The sequence below is a fragment of the Glandiceps talaboti genome, chromosome 17 (genome assembly GCF_964340395.1).
Source record: "Glandiceps talaboti chromosome 17, keGlaTala1.1, whole genome shotgun sequence".
Lineage (NCBI taxonomy): Eukaryota > Metazoa > Hemichordata > Enteropneusta > Spengelidae > Glandiceps > Glandiceps talaboti.
The window spans coordinates 19,524,439-19,543,887 of record NC_135565.1 but is presented as its reverse complement, the minus strand read 5'-3'; the positions used below and the strand labels follow the sequence as shown (position 1 = coordinate 19,543,887).

The following is a 19,449-nucleotide window of genomic DNA, read 5'->3' as shown; positions in this document are numbered from 1 at the left end:
ATAATGCGGTATACTTACATTGTTTGTGCTATTGGGCTCAAATAATAATAATGTAACTAATTATTTCTGTAAATGTTGTGGATACATATTTAGTCAATGGACACATTGTATATACAAACCTCTAGTGACAACGCCATTTTGCAGGTCCATTTCAAAAGAAATATTGCAGGAAGGTGTATCACATAGGAGAATATAGCAGTAAAACATGGGTCTTGGATGGATATCCCATAGTACAGTACTCAAAGCAACAAACACAAATATGAATTTCATGCATTCCAAACTATTATTCCATATTTGAATATAAAAAAGGGGAACTTATCGAAAGAGCAGAGAGTGCCATTGAATTAGCCTTGATACAAAAGGGAAGATGTTTGTAAAAGGACATTTCCCATCAAATTAGTTGAAAAGCTTCCAAACAGCGCCCCCTAGTGTCCGAATTATACAATCTTTTGTCTTTATAATAACTTGACTGAGTCAATAATTGAAACTTTTATGACTTACGTAAAAAGCAGTTTGACTTAATTTGTATGGTCTTACTTAGATGAAAGGTAACAGAGGCAGAGAGGTCTTTAAGTTAGCGTTTTAATATATCTTTTATTAATCTGTTGTTATAAATCACTTAACTTTACATGGAAAATATAGTACATAAAAAAACTGACATCGTCGTTTTTAGATTATGCAAATAGGAATATTTTATAAGACGTAACAATACTGCAGTGGCAATCAAGGTTTCTGTTTACACAAACTAAAACTATTGTTGTGACATGTTGAAATAAGGTATGGATGGATGTCACAATTATAGTTGCAATAGGGTGGTGTTTCTGAACATTCATGATCTTGCCATGGACATTTTGGGGACTGTGTGTGTACACTATCATAATAGTGTAGAGAGGCACTGCTATCACCCACTAGTGTAATCTACCACATCAAACAACAATTTTTTCTTTTTAGTTTGCGTCTATCTTAGGAATCCGAAACTGTAATTGCCACTGTAGTATGCCCAACTGTTCGGTTAAAGTTTAAAATGCTTTATGGCATACAAAGTGATGTATATAAATTATGGGATATATAGAATGTAATAACATCAACACATTGTAACGCATGTCATGATTCCATACTTGTGTTATCATCAGTTGATTCATTATCAACACCCTTCCATCATAGTACATATGATATCATATTTCATGTATTGGTGATTCAAGTCTTGTAAATGTATATCATGCCATCCCCATGTACAACCCATAACACCAAAGTAAAGTATTTTCTGTATGTACAACAATCATTTATAGCATCCATATCAAATGTAAAAGTATACTGTTTCATTTGCTAATTGGCCACATTAGAAAGGCCACATGCTAGGCTTGTAAATGAACCAATTGAAACAGTATACTTTTACACTTGATATGAATGTTATAAACGAGTGTAGCACATAGTGCTTTACTTCAGTGTTACCCATAGTAATAGAATTTGGCACTTCAATCATACATGTTATACCTTGATGTAATATTGCATAAAGTCATCCCAATTGGGAACTTGCAATCCAGACTGAGCATGCTCAGACACAAAGGACTATGGGATTATCTAAGGTTATCATATTACCTAATCTGGCGCTCCTGATAAAATAAACCTCCCATAATGGTCAGGGTGACTAAATTGATCATCTGTGGTTACAAACAATATAACAATATTGTTCATAATACTAATTGATTAGCATTTATTATCACATTTCCCATGATGCAACATTCAACATGGCGGGTTTTGCAAGTTCCCTATTCCCAACCTTTTCATTGCATGTCTATGATGTAATATCTTGTCTACTTGCACAGAGCTTTGAATTACTTTCAACAGTAACTATGTACATGTATGGTCCAGTTGTTCTGCTTTTGCATAAAATCCTTACAGAACTATAGACTTTACTGTTTGGATTCATACATAAATATATTCAGTGTAAATCAGCCAACCATACAAAGTTGATCAACATTCAGATTGAGTCAGTATACATCAATTGTAAGAATTGCAGTAGTAACATAGACAAAATTAATAAATTGATATCAACAAGATAAACAAATCAAAATGTATTATATTTTACATTTATGAAAATTGTAAAGTCCTGCACAGTCACAGAACGAAGTTAATGCCATTGTAATGTCTGTACAGTGATAAATCTAATGCAAAATGCATGGCAAATTAATATGTATTTATGTCAAATATGTATATCAGTAAATGTAATGAAAAATATTTGTTATAAACATAGAATATTTTTCATTGAATTTTGAACCTTGATTTGCTGTCTACATACACACACACACACACACACACACACACACACACACACACACAGGCACTAACAAACAAACATATCTAAATTGTCTCTTTATTGTCGTCTAAAGCAGGTGGTGATCCAGGTAGCAGCGTAGCTATTACAGCTTCATTAGGTAGTGATGACCTCCCACCATCAGCTTACAGAGATAGATTAAAAGTACTAAGAGCAAGGTCTGGACTTGATAACATTGGGGATGGCAAACTAGCTGGATCTACAGGAGGCCTTGTTAGACCGGATAGTGCACCTAGTTCTATAGAATCCAAACCACCAGCAGTAAGTATAATATACCAGTATGTAGATACAGTTTGTGTCATCTTTGTGACAAGTTTCTATCAGCTGACAATGTCTGGGTGTGGAATCTACAAAACTGCTCATTACAGGTGTCTCAAGTTACGAAATCTTATGAGGGACCGTTACGATTCATTTGCTCATGGAGAATCTAGGAAAATGTTCAGTACTCCTGAAAAAGGGACTTTACGGCATGATTAGCTACAAAATGCTAAACATTCATATTGACTAACAAGCAGACTTGTTGCTGTCCATGACAAGTCAAATTATAAAGCAGTCATTTGATGAGTTGCACACTGTCCTGACTTGCACTTAGACATTGAAGCTGATAGAATTATTGCTTGTTTTGTTATGATCACTTGCACTGTGTACTATATGGAATGCTGAATGTTGAATGTACATCAATAAGCATGCAGTCTGTTAATGAAAATTCATATTTCAATATTCATAATAATCATATATGTAAGAATAAATAATGAATGTTTTAAAGAGAATAAAAATTACAAGACATGGGGCTACAGATTAACTATTGAGTTTAACCTGTATCCCTACATCTCATTGGCTGTGTGAAGACAAAAGTACAGGCCACCCCAGTATGCCCACATTTCATTGGCTGTTGATATATTTGCCATTACAGGCTAAGCTTTGACCCCAGCATGCCCACACCTCATTGGCTGCTAACATTTGCTATTGCAGATTAACCTTTGACTCCAACATGCTTACATTTCATTGGCTGTTAATATTTGCCATTGCAGGCCAAGCTTTGACCCCAACATACTTGCCAGTGGCGATTCATATTTGACACTTTAGCCATATCCTTAGTCATTGGCTATTCACATTTGCTCATACAGGTTAAACTTTGACCCTTGTAAATTGTTAATCAACCCAGCTCATTAATTATTCAAAGCTACCATTACAAGAGCACGTCTATATTTATGACATGCTGCATGCACCACCACAATGTTATGTCAGTGCATGATGATTTCTCTTTCATCTCTACTATAATAATATTATGCAGTGAATTTATTGAATGTGTGTTGTCAGTTGGTGTGTGTGTGCTGTAGTTGATTTCACTGTATTGGTGCAAAGTTGACATGAGTACACAATCAATTCAGAAATGTAATATGAATGTCATGTTTTACTTTGCTTTGTACAAATGCAAATACATGTATGACCATTGCTGATGTTATCTACCAGCTATGTACAACTGAACAAGTTTTTTTACAACCCATAACACCAAAGTAAAGTGTTTTCTGTAAGTACCACAATCATTTATAGCATCCATATCAAGTGTAAAAGTATACTGTTTCATTTGCTAATTGACCACATTAGAAAGGCCACATACTGGGCTTGTAAATAAACCAATTATACAGTATGCAATATACTTTTACACTTGATATGAATTCTATAAATGAGTGTAGCACACAGAGAAAGCGCTTTACCTCAATGTTACTCATACTTTTTTTAATGTCTGCCACTGGTTAACTGACATGAGCAATTTCTAGATAGGTTTTCCAATGATTGTTTCGTGTTTTTATCTAAAAGACTGGTTTTCAGTTTCTAGCTGAAATGGAAATTCAGGGATGTGATTTCTGAATTGATTGTATTAGGTGTCAATTTGCTGAATGTTTTGATACTAATCTACTCTATGCTAACATTCTATCCACTTCCTACATTACCACTGATCAAGGCACGACCACGTTACACTTATCAAAAGGTAAACAAATCTACACCTGCCTTCATATCATCTACCATTGTCAGTCAGAACCATGACTATATCACACTGACTGGCTTGTACAAGCAGTGACGTCAGAAAACACAGCTTCTTTCATTGTATATATTATTTTCCATGTACATTTATTCACCTTGGTATTTTGTGGTGATGGTTTAGATTTCTAACTATGCCTCTTTCATAGACCATTCCTATAAATAGCGCCACCTAGTGGTATAACCAAGCAGTGATGTCAAGGAATTTTAACACTTATCTCAAAAGTTTGTGGTATAAATAGTCACTAAAAGTAACATATCAATTGCTCTCAAAGAGTTACACTTACCAGTAGCATAGCATTACCAGTTTGATTCACTTTGTTTTCCGAGAGCAAAAATGTTCTGCTTACTGGAAAGGCCTGTTACATAAAGCTTTTGATATAGCATCTGTATGGCTTATATCAAAGATGTAGATAACGGCCAGTAGCCAGCAAAAAAATAACCAGTTACTCCACTATTTTTCTGCCAGCTACTTTAGCATGAATTTGTGTTTACATGTAAAAGTTTAAGATTCTTTGTATCAACATCTAGATATCCATTAATGGGTAAATTCATGGGTCTCTCTCTCTCGTTGATATTACTGTCAACTTTGCCAATTCTGCCTGCTACTTTTAAACTTAGCTTCATCCCTGCTTATATAGATTGCACGTTACCCTCCTGAATTAGAGAGACATGTTGTTAATTTTGACAAAGTAAGTTCTGAATTTTAAAAAAATTACATATATTGTAGAATAAAATGTACTATTAGTGTATAGTGTTAACATTTTGTCTTGTCAAGTATGCAGTGCACAATCTGAAGCCTGTGTATATTATTCATAGCTAAGAAGTAATTATTAAGCACCGTTGCAAACCATGGCCTGTTTTACGGCAACGTTCTTAACGAGCCTCCCACTTATTTCAAAATGTAGTAGTAGAAATAATAACTCTGGTTTGTGAGAATGCTATTAAGATAATAGTCCTCATTACTGTAGCTAGTATAAATACATACCAAATAACCTCAGATTGTGCACTATATGCAGATGCTTCAGAGTTGAATCTAAAGGTCAGATATTGACTCAAAATTTGACGTTGCTCTGATAAAAGACAAAACTCCTCATAATACTATTATATGTATATACTTATTACCTGGCTATGAGGTCACTAGTAGACATCTATTACCCATGGGATGCTATGCAGCAACTATTTCCCAAGCAGGCAGTCAGTCAAGGGAAGTAGTTGCTACATGACAGCATAAGAGGTAATACGACATCTACTAGTGCCCTAGTACTAGTAACTCCAGGCAATAAGTGTTTTTATAACACATCACATTCTCAGGCAAGTATTCTTGCCAGAGTCCAAGCATATTACTGGTAGACTACCATGCTACTGTTATAGTGCCCTAGGGAAAACAAGAGAACAAGCAAATATTACCCTCTATGCAAATTGAGGTCACTAGTCCATACCATGTGACACAGCCTAAGCCAATCAGTGAAGGCTATATGAAATGATGTGTTATAATACAATATAATCAAGCTGTCCCAATCATTACCCAGGACTAAGCTAGTATAACAGATATCCATGCCATATCCTATTAATTAAACCATATCCCAAATCATTAACCAAAAAAATAACACAGTAAAATATGCATGATGTACGACATCTAATCATAAACTTAAAAAAAAAAGAGGAAATATGTCAGATCACATCCCAGTCATTAAGAAATTAGCATAAATTTGCATGATATGAAGTAATCGTAAACAGAATGAAAATTCACATCAAGCATTTCACTGCTTAGCATGTCTATGCTTTAAATTTCTCCATCTATTGATTTGAAATTGTGAAGGAGGCAAAGTTATGTTGTGTTGTAAGGTTGTTTGTTTGTTGTATATAAGTTTGTACGTTTGTTGTGTTGTAACTAATGTGACTGATTTTTCATGATGTTCTCCACCCCAAAGCCTCACCAGTATTCATTTCAGAAGGTATGAACAAAACAAGGCCTGCAGTGTTACTAACTAATCAACTTGGCTTGCTTGCTTCTTTCATTTTCTGCAAGTAACACTAGTTTGTAAACTTAACTCTGAATGTTTCCAGGGTAGAGCTTTTGTAACATCTTTTTCCAGGGTAGTTCAAATCATTTTCCTGTATGAGTTACATATTGGGTGTACTTTTAGTTTAAGTTATATTATGAGGATGCATTGTGTGTATAATATATTAGTTTTATTTGGGTATACTGTTAAAAGTAGGTGTATTTTGGTATTTTTTGATGTACTTTGGGTTATAAATGGGTACACTTTGGTTATGTATGGGTGTACTTTGGGTTATAAATGGGTACACTTTGGTTATGTATGGGTGTACTTTGGGTTATAAGTGGGTACACTTTGGTTATGTATGGGTGTACTTTGGGTTATACCCTGTTATGTATGGGTACACTGGGCTATAAATGGGTGTGCCAGTACTTTTGGTTGAAAATAGGTATACATCTAGTTATACATAGGTTTTATTATGAAACAGGGTTCAGTCCAACTACAAAATGATGATGGCTATAATAGGTTATTGGTATTATGTATGGGTGCACTTTGGGCTGTGAATGGGTTGTAAATGGGTACACTTTGGGTTGTAAATGGGTACACTGGGTTGTGAACGGGTTATAAATGGGTACACTTTGGGTTGTGAATGGGTTGTAAATGGGTAAACTTTGGGTTGTGAATGGGTACACTTTGGGCTATACATAGGTACAGTTGTGGTTTTACATATGTACATAGATATACTTAGATGGAGCATGGAAAGAACCAAGACATTGTTATGGCAGTGAAACTTATTTTGCGTGTGTGTTTATTTCACATTTCCTCTGAGTAACACCTTATTATATTTGTGGGTACCCAAGTCCCCGCTCCCCTCTTATTACTTATATATTTGGAATAGTCATATGCCATTAATGGGTATCATTTGGGCTAAACCATTCTGATTCAGGGGTTTTATAGGGTTAACATTCTTTGGTGTTGGAATAAATTCATTGCACAACTTTTTTTTTTGTGGCTTGGAAATTTTTTAACTACATTTCACTAACTTATTCTGTATACTGTGTATACTTCTTATGAGTGAGTGATTGATTGATTGATTGAGTCACTAATTACAAGTCTTTATACATATTCATTTGAATTCAATTTCTTGATACTATGATTACGTTGTCAATGTACAGTTTTGTACTCAAGTTAATTTCAAATTAAGTACAGTAACCCAATAAGATGGTTCAAATCTGTACAGGATTAATTTCAAACTCTAGTTTCAAAATGTACAAAAGAGCATGGCCATGTTTTGTACATGCCACCCATGTAAACTTTGCAGTCACAATGTAGCTATTTCTAATGCTGAACCAAATTTTGTTTTGATAATCTCATTGGCTGTAAATGTTGAATCACTTGTAAGTGAAAACAATAACGAATCTAAACAATGTACTTTGTATTTATGATTAAAATATCTCTACTTGGTTCATTCCAAAATTGAATATATTTATTACAGTAAATTATAACTACACATCTGTTGAGTAATCTAGCTTCTATCAGCTATATTTGTGAACTATATACATCATACTGTATGTCAGTCAGGACTTTGAGTAAGCCTTGATGCTTTACAGTAATGGCAAACTGCCACTGAAGCAAATCAAGTGATTTAACCTGCATTTATTAAAATGACTTCTTTTCTGAACCAAATTCTCCCATGATTCATGCCATGGTTGAAAAGTGTGTCCGCCACAAATGATGGATTTTTGTGACTGAATCTAGGACTGATTATCGACAGTCTATCATGTTTTATAGAACTCAGGAGAACTCCCTCATGATTGTTGAGGCATCTCCACCATCAATAGCAGATGTCAATCACTGTTGTATACTCAATCTTTGTAATCAATTCAAGATGCATTCAACCAGGAATCTAACTTTGTACAAATTCATTTCTCATCTCAGATTTCACTGGGTACCAGCTCAACGTCTATACCAAGTGGACCGACACCATCATCACAAAAGACGGACGTTAACGTTGCCGAGCTGAAGAAAAGGCTAGATAGAATTAAAATGCAGAAGCATTCTTAATCCATATTGTGTCAACTTCAAAAAAATAAAAGGCTATAGTGAAGACCTTACAACCATGGCAACGTATCTATTGACAGAGACTGGTATTTCACATGGTTGGAGTTATCTGGGATTTGAGTATAACGCTTACAGCAGAACTGGGTTACTAATGATAAGGAATTATTTCGTGATGGCTTTGTACATACCATAGCATATAGTGTGTGTACACACTTGTGTATGTGAAATGACTTCTGTGTGTAATATGCCAATGGTAACACAGTTATTTACTATCCACTAAGTGACAATTGTGACATTAGTGAAGTAACTTTAAGTGATTATACACTAAGACTGTCTAAGATAGAATTGCCATGGTAATATTGCTGGTCTTTTCAAAACATGAGCTAGGCTGTTCAAAGAGCTCATATTGAGCACTGCCAGGGGGAGACTATTGTAAAAACAAAAGATTTGTATTCTTTGGGTTGAGGGCGCTATACACAAGTAGTGAGGAGTTAGTGGGAATTAGCAAAGGTTGATGTGATATTGATACAATTTTATGAGTACGGTGTGATTTTTCTGTCAGATAATTTCAACATAAATATTTGTCTTTACGGCACTCAAGTTACGCCATTTTGCCCACTTATTTATTACTGATTATTAAATATTGTCAGAGAACTTTAAGACAGTGTAGAGACTGTCTTACACAAAATCAGTATTTTGATAGCTATTACGTTCAGTGTCTGACTTAGTGTAGTGAAGTGGGAGAAAAGATTGTTGTATGGCTTCAGTGAAGTAATGACATTTGTATCCATGTTTATGGCTAGTCTTTGCAACAAAGTATATTTCTGTTAGGTTATCAGTGCAGTGCAAAGACACCCAAAGCCACAAAATGTACATCAGCTATAGAGAGCGCATCGTTGCAAACCAAAACTGCTTTACGGTACTGTTCTTAACGAGCCGATCCCTACTGGCCATGGATGCATGAGGCCATTGTTATTATCTGAAATGCATTCTTTGAGAGACGGACTTTGATTGGTCAGATTATCATGATGTCATTGCTTATGAATATGTATTACGTATACGTGAGGTATTATTTTGAATAGTAGCGGAAGAAATAATAGCTCTGATTTGCGAGAATGTAGAGGGCGCTGTGTAAGTCTCATTGCGTAGCGGTATTGTATGTACATTTCATAGAGGGCACTGTTCATTTCACAGTTCATGAGATGTGTGTTTCATAGAGGGTGCTGTTTGTTTCTCGATTCATAAGGCATTATGTATGTTTCATAGAAGGCACTCTATGTTTCGTGAGGCATAATGTGTTATATACTTTCATAGAGGGCGCTGTGCTGGTTAACTTCTTGAAGTAGGTGTCATCACAATATTGAAAAGTACTGGTGAATGATGTATACACAAATATATTTACCAATCCTTACTAAGGGATTCCCAAAATAAAACTAAAATATAATTCTTATATGCACGCCTAAAACAGTCTTATAGCACTGCACAAATACTAATCATCAGGTGTGACAGACTTTATTGCACTCTGATTGGACACTGCACAGATGTCACATCATACATCATGTAAATAAGTTAGATCAAAATGCAAATTTTACTTTTTTGTAATTCATGTACATCTGTTTTTCTACTGCCTATTTCTCAACATTGTTTACAAACTTCCTTGATTTTCACATTTTGGCTTCCAGATATAAAAACATTTACTGTAGTAGCATTTTGTTGTATGAAAAAGCAGCCAGTAATGGTATGGGAAGAATCGGGTGAAAGAGTTTGGCTGATGCATGAGTACATCCCAACATGGTGTACCTTGCAGATTAAGGTTAAGCTGATGCTCCATCATAGCGTATCTTACACACTAGCCCTAACCCTGTATATATTATCATCTAATACACTGGAATGTTGCATTATGTTCAATGGGGGTGACTGGGTTCACCTTAGATGGGTAGTAATCCATTACATAGCACCTCAAATACACAATGCAAAACTCCTTTATTAGATCTTGTATGATGGTATAATCCAAATACTGTATAGTCATAAGAATGCTGTGAAGCAACACTTGAAGGAATCACATGACAGTTCTTCAGTCATTTGGAATTATTGGTGAATGTACACTTGAAATGAGTATGAACTTTAACCTTATATTTTTCCAAATATGGTTATGCATATATTTGACAGATAGACTCGTCTACAAGACCTACAATGCTATTAGCCATCACTGAAAGGGTATGGTTGATGTGTGAGGGCGCCCTAACATGATATACCATACAGACTGCAGATAAATCCTTCTTGAAAAATTCTTGCCAATTATTTTAAGAATCATACCATTCTTATAAACTACATGTACACACATAATTTACACTGTCACATTTCTGTCAGACAAATTGAAGTTCTCTTTAAACCATACTGGCTGTCATTTCAATAATTTACCGCTAGTTTCAAATTTGGCCAATTTCCTATGCTTTCAATTTTTGATACATTTTCATGCTTTGTACATTACTGCTACTATTATTATTATTATTATTATTTCACATCAATCTTTCATTTTTTTCACAATTCATGTTGATATAGGTATCTTTTCTGTCTCCTTTTATCATAGTCATCACCAACACAAGATGGGAAATATTACATAAAATTATGTATTTTATCTAATGTACAATATTTGGCCGGGTTGACTTTTTATGACAGCGACAGCCACAAAAACAGACCTGTATTAGCCTCATCTCGTACCTAGTACGTGCTTTTCAAAGGTTTGACTTCAAGTAACATTTTTGAGTTGTGGACACTTGTACACATCGTCGCATCAGTGCAGTAAGGTCATATCTGCCTATACAATTGCATAGCAGATACGACCTCTCTGCACTGACATGATGACATATATTCAATGTACAGAACTCTCACCATTATAATGGTAAGTATAAGTACTGTGGGCATGCGGAGTAAGTCAATCTTGTCTTATAATATCCACCTAGCATGAGGTAACAGCTGTTACAGGTTCTGAGAATTCAGTGGCTAGTCACTATCATAAAGCTACCTACCTTCATTTACTAGAGCTGTTGTTTATTGTCATATGTACACGTTCAGATTTTTAGATAATATGCACAACACTACAGTGGTGGTGGGTGGGATTACATAGCTAGGACACATAGCACCAACAAAGCTATACAAGATTTCAATGCCCTAACATTAGCAGTGCTTCAGAAATATGACATCTATACATCCCTATATTCTACCCATAATGGTATGGTCCAGTGGACCAATCCATTCTATACCAATACAGGGGTGTATAGGTTACAAAGCTACTGCTTGCATTTGCTAAAATGATATTGCAATTTGTTGGGTGATTTGTAAATTCTTTATTTTACAATGCAAGAGTAAAAAAAGTTTGAAATGTAGAGATGTTTCTAATTAAACTGTGGTGTATAATGTCTTTACTATATCATATCAAAACGATAAAATAAAACATTGCTTGTTACATTGAATATGCTAAAAACTTGGTTTCCTAGTGTATTTTATGATATGTGAGTTGTGTGTACCTGTGTGTGTGTGAAGTACTATGATATGTCCATTACAACCAAGATCACGGTTGGTCACATCGTCATAAACCACAGCCCCTTTTACGACACCATCCAGTGTTGTGGAAAAAATAACATCTCTGGTTTGCGAGAATGGGTTGATCATGCAATACTATGTTCTTTGCAGGCAGTACGTGTAGGTAGATTGAACAGGGGAGGGGGGGGGGGGGGGGTCATATACTCACGGAAAAAAATTAATCGACTCCTGGGAGCCAAAGGACTAATGATCAACATTGCTGTTGTGAAGTGTAGATTGTCAAAAAAATATGTCTTACTTGTTTTTTCATATATTTCATACATTTACAACATCATTTCATTGGTTAATACTCTGGAAAATTACCGAAATTGATCAGAATACTCCTTGAAAACACAAGACAAAGTCCTGGAATTTGATTTGATTTCAAGTGTATGAACCCAAAGTCATCGAGTCCAATCAGAAATATACTAGTGACACATATATAAAGTTTATTTTTATTTTAATACTTTAATTCATTTCCTTTTACTTTTTTTTGACTTTTTGTGTTTCTTTGTAATTTCCACACTATCACCACTAAGTTCTTCGCTGACTAAACCCACAAAACTTTGATCAGCGATTTCAGTCTCAGTATTGGATAATTCCTTGCTTTTTCTTTTTCCTTTCTTCCTCTTTGGAGTTCCATCCTTTGCACATTCACTGTCATCACATGACTTCATAGAAACATCATGTGACTTCATAGATATATCATGTGACTTAATGGATATATCAGGTGACTCCATTGAAATATCATGTCCAGTCTTGCGTTTCTTTTTTGATTCACTTCCAAATTCATTACCATTTACTTTATCTACCACAGAGTTAAACATTTTCGATGAATCACTTTCAGATTTCTCTTTGCGATGTTTTTTGTTCTTTTTCTTTCGTTCCTTTGTCTCCTGTAATTCAACACTTTTGTTCAGTTCACTTCCAAATTCATTACTGTTTATTTTATCTACCCCAGCATTTAACATTTGCAATGAATCACTTTCAGATTTCTCTTTGCGATGTTTCTTCTTTTTCTTTTGTTCTTTCGTCTCCTCTAATTCAACACTTTTGTTCAGTTCCTTCTCCATTGCGTCACCTTTCTCTTTTTTATCTTTTTTCCGTTTCTTCTTTCTGCTTGGCTCCCCCAGACTGTCGTTCATACATCCAACATCATCAGTTTTATCTTGACTTGTCATCGTATTATCTTTAGATTCACTCCTCTTTCTACTCCCGGTAACTTCACTTGGTAATCTGGAGGATAAAAACACACAAATTCATAGTTGCTCCCAGACCGTAATAGAAATCATCTGTTGTTGTTGTTGTTGTTGTTTTTGTAATATTTTTTATTAATACTGTACACCTGAAGATTTGTGTCAATGACATATGTTTGCTTATTTCATGGAGGAAAGATAAAACACAAAATAGGGATCTTGCAAACCCACCATGTTGAATGTTGCATCATGGGAAATGTGATAATAAATACTAATGAATTGGCATTGTAAACAATACTGTTACATTGTTTGCAACCATGAATGGTCAATTCATAGTTACCCTGACTATTGTGGGAGGTTTTGTTATCGGTAGCTCCAGATTAGGTATTACGATCACCACAGATAATCCCTTAGTCCTTTGCGTCTGAGCATGCTCAGTCTGGATTGCAAGTTCCCTATTGTAAAGTGCTGAACATATACTAGTATTCAGTAAACATGCTGTCCTTAATGCAATAAGGTCCAAGTTTGGTCTCGTGGAACCACTATATTCAAATAAATAATATTCATGATTATGACACTCAAATATATTACAGTATGACTTTGAAAATCTTTCCCTAGCTACAACGTGAAGTGTACTCTCTAGCAAGTTCCATTTGGTCAACTAAATCTATGACTGTCGCAGATGAATCACAATATTCAAAAGGGAGGATAGACACAAGATGGAAGTGACTATGGCTATAACTTACAATGTATTTTCAATAACTCCTTTAATCGACAGTATTCCCTTCTCTGAATCTAACCGGATAACTTTCAGGATGAATTCTTGGCCCATTGTAAGGTCGGCACTACTACATCCATTGATAAACTTCTTAGATTTACGTACAGCTGCATTAAAACATCCATGTATAAGACATCCAATGTGATCTGGTGCTATTTTATGTACCACTGCCTGCAATCAAAACAAAGTGACATCAAACATATGTATACATCTAATGAGCTTTTGAAAAGGGAAACACCAGCATAACAATAAGAGCCATTTTCATAATTGGGTAGTACACTCAGCAAAATTGTCTACAGTACTGTTCTACATAACTGGGCTGTAACAGTGCTGAAACAGGACTGTTACATGACTTCTAATGTTGTACAATGACAATTTGAATAATCAAAAAGTCTGACATGCATTCTCTCCTCACTGCAACCAATCAGCTGTATGGAAATATTTGTAAATTGCAACACCCACTTCATATAACAAGCTGAGTGTAGGTGAGAGCTATCGTAGTCACAGATCAGTGATGTAGACAGGATAAGAGTCCACTGGCAACAGTGAAAGTCAGAGGATTCTGGGTAACCTAGACTAGCAGAGTTTAGGTGACAGCTATCATAGCACAGATCAGTGATGTAGACAGGATAAGAGTCCACTGACAACAGTGGAAGTTAGAGGATTCTGGGTAACACATACAACATACAGGACTGAGTTTCAGTTAAAATCAACTTACCCTCAATATACTGCCTACTGTCGGCCGAAATACAATCATATCAAGCTGAATATCAAAGTGAATATACGGTTGGTCATCTATAAGTTCACCACATGGCTGTACTAACTTTACGTTGTCATAGGCAACCAATGCACCTTTCAGGCTGTCAATCAAAAAGTATACACATAGCTTTATCAGTTATTCAGTTTAATCGCAATGTGGGTAAGAAAACAGCTGTGGTATCAGCATGAAAGTATTAGTATTAGTAATACATCTCTCAAATGTTTATGGTATGTTGTATGTATACTGTGCAGTTTTTGTTGGTTTGCTATTGGTCTGTTTCTTGTGGTGTTGGTACTACCATGGACCTATTATTGAAATAGTACTACTAGTGGGGGGGGGACCATGGATCTATTATTGAGATAGTACTACTAGTGGGGGGGACCATGGGTCTATTATTGAGATAGTACTACTAGTGGTGGGGGGGACCATGGATCTATTGAGATGGTACTACTAGTGGTGGGGGGACCATGGGTCTATTATTGAGATAGTACTACTAGTGGTGGGGGGACCATGGGTCTATTGAGATAGTACTACTAGTGGGGGGGGACCATGGGTCTATTGAGATAGTACTACTAGTGGGGGGGGGACCATGGGTCTATTATTGAGATAGTACTACTAGTGGGGGGGGGACCATGGGTCTATTATTGAGATAGTACTACTAGTGGGGGGGGGACCATGGGTCTATTATTGAGATAGTACTACTAGTGGGGGGGGGGACGACCATGGACCTATTATTGAGATGGTACTACTAGTGGGGGGGGGACCATGGACCTATTATTGAGATGGTACTACTAGTGGGGGGGGGGACCATGGGTCTATTATTGAGATAGTACTACTAGTGGGGGGGGGACCATGGGTCTATTATTGAGATAGTACTACTAGTGGGGGGGGGGACCATGGATCTATTATTGAGATAGTACTACTAGTGGGGGGGGGACCATGGGTCTATTATTGAGATAGTACTACTAGTGGGGGGGGGACCATGGGTCTATTATTGAGATAGTACTACTAGTGGGGGGGGGACCATGGGTCTATTGAGATAGTACTACTAGTGGTGGGGGGACCATGGGTCTATTATTGAGATAGTACTACTAGTGGGGGGGGGGACCATGGATCTATTATTGAGATAGTACTACTAGTGGGGGGGGGACCATGGGTCTATTATTGAGATAGTACTACTAGTGGTGGGGGGACCATGGGTCTATTGAGATAGTACTACTAGTGGTGGGGGGACCATGGGTCTATTGAGATAGTACTACTAGTGGGGGGGGGACCATGGGTCTATTATTGAGATAGTACTACTAGTGGTGGGGGGACCATGGGTCTATTGAGATAGTACTACTAGTGGTGGGGGGACCATGGGTCTATTGAGATAGTACTACTAGTGGTGGGGGGACCATGGGTCTATTGAGATAGTACTACTAGTGGTGGGGGGACCATGGGTCTATTATTGAGATAGTACTACTAGTGGTGGGGGGACCATGGGTCTATTATTGAGATAGTACTACTAGTGGGGGGGGGACCATGGGTCTATTGAGATAGTACTACTAGTGGGGGGGGGACCATGGGTCTATTGAGATAGTACTACTAGTGGTGGGGGGACCATGGGTCTATTGAGATAGTACTACTAGTGGTGGGGGGACCATGGGTCTATTATTGAGATAGTACTACTAGTGGGGGGGGGACCATGGGTCTATTATTGAGATAGTACTACTAGTGGGGGGGGGACCATGGGTCTATTATTGAGATAGTACTACTAGTGGTGGGGGGACCATGGGTCTATTGAGATAGTACTACTAGTGGTGGGGGGACCATGGGTCTATTGAGATAGTACTACTAGTGGTGGGGGGACCATGGGTCTATTGAGATAGTACTACTAGTGGTGGGGGGACCATGGGTCTATTATTGAGATAGTACTACTAGTGGTGGGGGGACCATGGGTCTATTATTGAGATAGTACTACTAGTGGGGGGGGGACCATGGGTCTATTGAGATAGTACTACTAGTGGGGGGGGACCATGGGTCTATTGAGATAGTACTACTAGTGGTGGGGGGACCATGGGTCTATTGAGATAGTACTACTAGTGGGGGGGGGACCATGGGTCTATTATTGAGATAGTACTACTAGTGGGGGGGACCATGGGTCTATTATTGAGATAGTACTACTAGTGGGGGGGGGACCATGGGTCTATTGAGATAGTACTACTAGTGGTGGGGGGACCATGGGTCTATTATTGAGATAGTACTACTAGTGGTGGGGGGACCATGGGTCTATTATTGAGATAGTACTACTAGTGGGGGGGGACCATGGGTCTATTATTGAGATAGTACTACTAGTGGGGGGGACCATGGGTCTATTATTGAGATAGTACTACTAGTGGGGGGGACCATGGGTCTATTATTGAGATAGTACTACTAGTGGTGGGGGGACCATGGGTCTATTGAGATAGTACTACTAGTGGGGGGGGACCATGGATCTATTGAGATAGTACTACTAGTGGTGGGGGGACCATGGGTCTATTATTGAGATAGTACTACTAGTGGTGGGGGGACCATGGGTCTATTATTGAGATAGTACTACTAGTGGTGGGGGGACCATGGGTCTATTGAGATAGTACTACTAGTGGTGGGGGGACCATGGGTCTATTATTGAGATAGTACTACTAGTGGGGGGGGGGGACCATGGGTCTATTATTGAGATAGTACTACTAGTGGGGGGGGGACCATGGGTCTATTATTGAGATAGTACTACTAGTGGGGGGGGGGACCATGGATCTATTATTGAGATAGTACTACTAGTGGGGGGGGGGACCATGGGTCTATTGAGATAGTACTACTAGTGGTGGGGGGACCATGGGTCTATTATTGAGATAGTACTACTAGTGGTGGGGGGACCATGGGTCTATTATTGAGATAGTACTACTAGTGGTGGGGGGACCATGGGTCTATTATTGAGATAGTACTACTAGTGGGGGGGGGACCATGGGTCTATTGAGATAGTACTACTAGTGGTGGGGGGACCATGGGTCTATTATTGAGATAGTACTACTAGTGGGGGGGGGACCATGGGTCTATTGAGATAGTACTACTAGTGGGGGGGGGACCATGGGTCTATTATTGAGATAGTACTACTAGTGGTGGGGGGACCATGGGTCTATTGAGATAGTACTACTAGTGGGGGGGGACCATGGATCTATTGAGATAGTACTACTAGTGGTGGGGGGACCATGGATCTATTATTGAGATAGTACTACTAGTGGTGGGGGGACCATGGGTCTATTGAGATAGTACTACTAGTGGGGGGGGACCATGGATCTATTGAGATAGTACTACTAGTGGTGGGGGGACCATGGATCTATTATTGAGATAGTACTACTAGTGGTGGGGGGACCATGGGTCTATTGAGATAGTACTACTAGTGGGGGGGGACCATGGGTCTATTGAGATAGTACTACTAGTGGGGGGGGGACCATGGGTCTATTGAGATAGTACTACTAGTGGGGGGGGGGACCATGGGTCTATTGAGATAGTACTACTAGTGGGGGGGGGGACCATGGGTCTATTGAGATAGTACTACTAGTGGTGGGGGGACCATGGGTCTATTGAGATAGTACTACTAGTGGGGGGGGGACCATGGGTCTATTGAGATAGTACTACTAGTGGGGGGGGGACCATGGGTCTATTGAGATAGTACTACTAGTGGGGGGACACCATGGGTCTATTATTGAGATAGTACTACTAGTGGGGGGGACCATGGATCTATTGAGATAGTACTACTAGTGGGGGGGGGACCATGGATCTATTGAGATAGTACTACTAGTGGGGGGGGGGACCATGGATCTATTGAGATAGTACTACTAGTGGGGGGGGGTGCATATATTCTGTAACTCTACTATTTATTCCATACATGTAGTTTGCGATATTGAATAAATATTGTCGACGGAACGTCTACCGAAAGTAGAATGCAGACTGTTGGCAACCATTTGAGAAGTATTCTTAAACACATTTGTATCAATACATGAACATTTCTCGTAGGATCATTTGTATCAACATAGGAACATTTCATAAGAACATTTGTATCAACTCGTGAAAATTTCTTATCAACATATGCAATTTTACATGGGAGTGTTTTGATGAGTTCATGGACTTATTCAATATTCACACGAAGTTGGTCGTTCAAAGTCTGGGTGGATCGAGTGTAAACCTACCTGTCGGAATACAATCTCAAATCAGTCATCAGCTGTTCGTTCACTCCACTCCGTAATTTTCCGAGATAACTTGGCGAAAGTGCCATGTGTTTTCTCGTTGTTATAAGTTCAAAACAAGAATACTGATCATTTAGGTGTTGTTTAGCTTCTTGAAATGTCTGCGCAGCCATTTCTCGTTTTGGTTGTATTACATTTTTAGGCTAACAAAATGATCCAGTTGAGCTGTCCGACAGTCTAGTCCTCTCTTCGCACATGGTAGTGATAGTTGAGAGCCGTGACCTTTTGACCCTGAAGACGGGATTTGGCGAGACTGGAAATGAATTTCGAAAATTGAACTATTTGTAATCGTTCATGAAGACTAAGAACACTCCACCATAGTAGCAACTTTCCAAAAATATCACAGGAATGTAAAAAGATGACAAGAGTGTAAGTTAATTGCGTCAAAAGATATTGTATTGAGAATTTGGGCGCCTGAGAAATTTC

At 37.8% G+C, this 19,449-nt stretch overlaps 2 protein-coding genes across 9 annotated transcripts in view; one reads left to right on the top strand and one right to left on the bottom strand.

Moving 5' to 3' along the window:
* The window catches only part of LOC144448722 (cytoskeleton-associated protein 5-like), a 78,739-nt gene extending 66,823 nt beyond the window's left edge, over positions 1-11,916 (top strand). For 4 of the 8 annotated variants that reach the window (XM_078139030.1, XM_078139026.1, XM_078139024.1 and 1 more), the window contains 4 exons: positions 2,391-2,596; positions 4,302-4,328; positions 6,313-6,336; positions 8,320-11,916. In XM_078139030.1, the coding sequence (XP_077995156.1) occupies positions 2,391-2,596; positions 4,302-4,328; positions 6,313-6,336; positions 8,320-8,445 (383 nt within the window). In that variant the 3' untranslated portion in view covers positions 8,446-11,916. The remainder of the gene's footprint in view (positions 1-2,390; positions 2,597-4,301; positions 4,329-6,312; positions 6,337-8,319) is intronic. The other 4 variants (XM_078139027.1, XM_078139023.1, XM_078139025.1 and 1 more) reach the window with 3 other exon arrangements.
* Positions 10,530-19,448, bottom strand: LOC144448724 (uncharacterized). The gene is made up of 4 exons (XM_078139031.1): positions 18,967-19,448; positions 14,717-14,858; positions 13,967-14,169; positions 10,530-13,260 (listed from the first exon to the last, which is right to left on the bottom strand). Exons 1-4 carry the CDS (start codon positions 19,134-19,136, stop codon positions 12,498-12,500), a joined length of 1,278 nt encoding a protein of 425 aa, XP_077995157.1. The 5' UTR covers positions 19,137-19,448; the 3' UTR covers positions 10,530-12,497.
* Position 19,449: the final 1 nt, after the last annotated feature.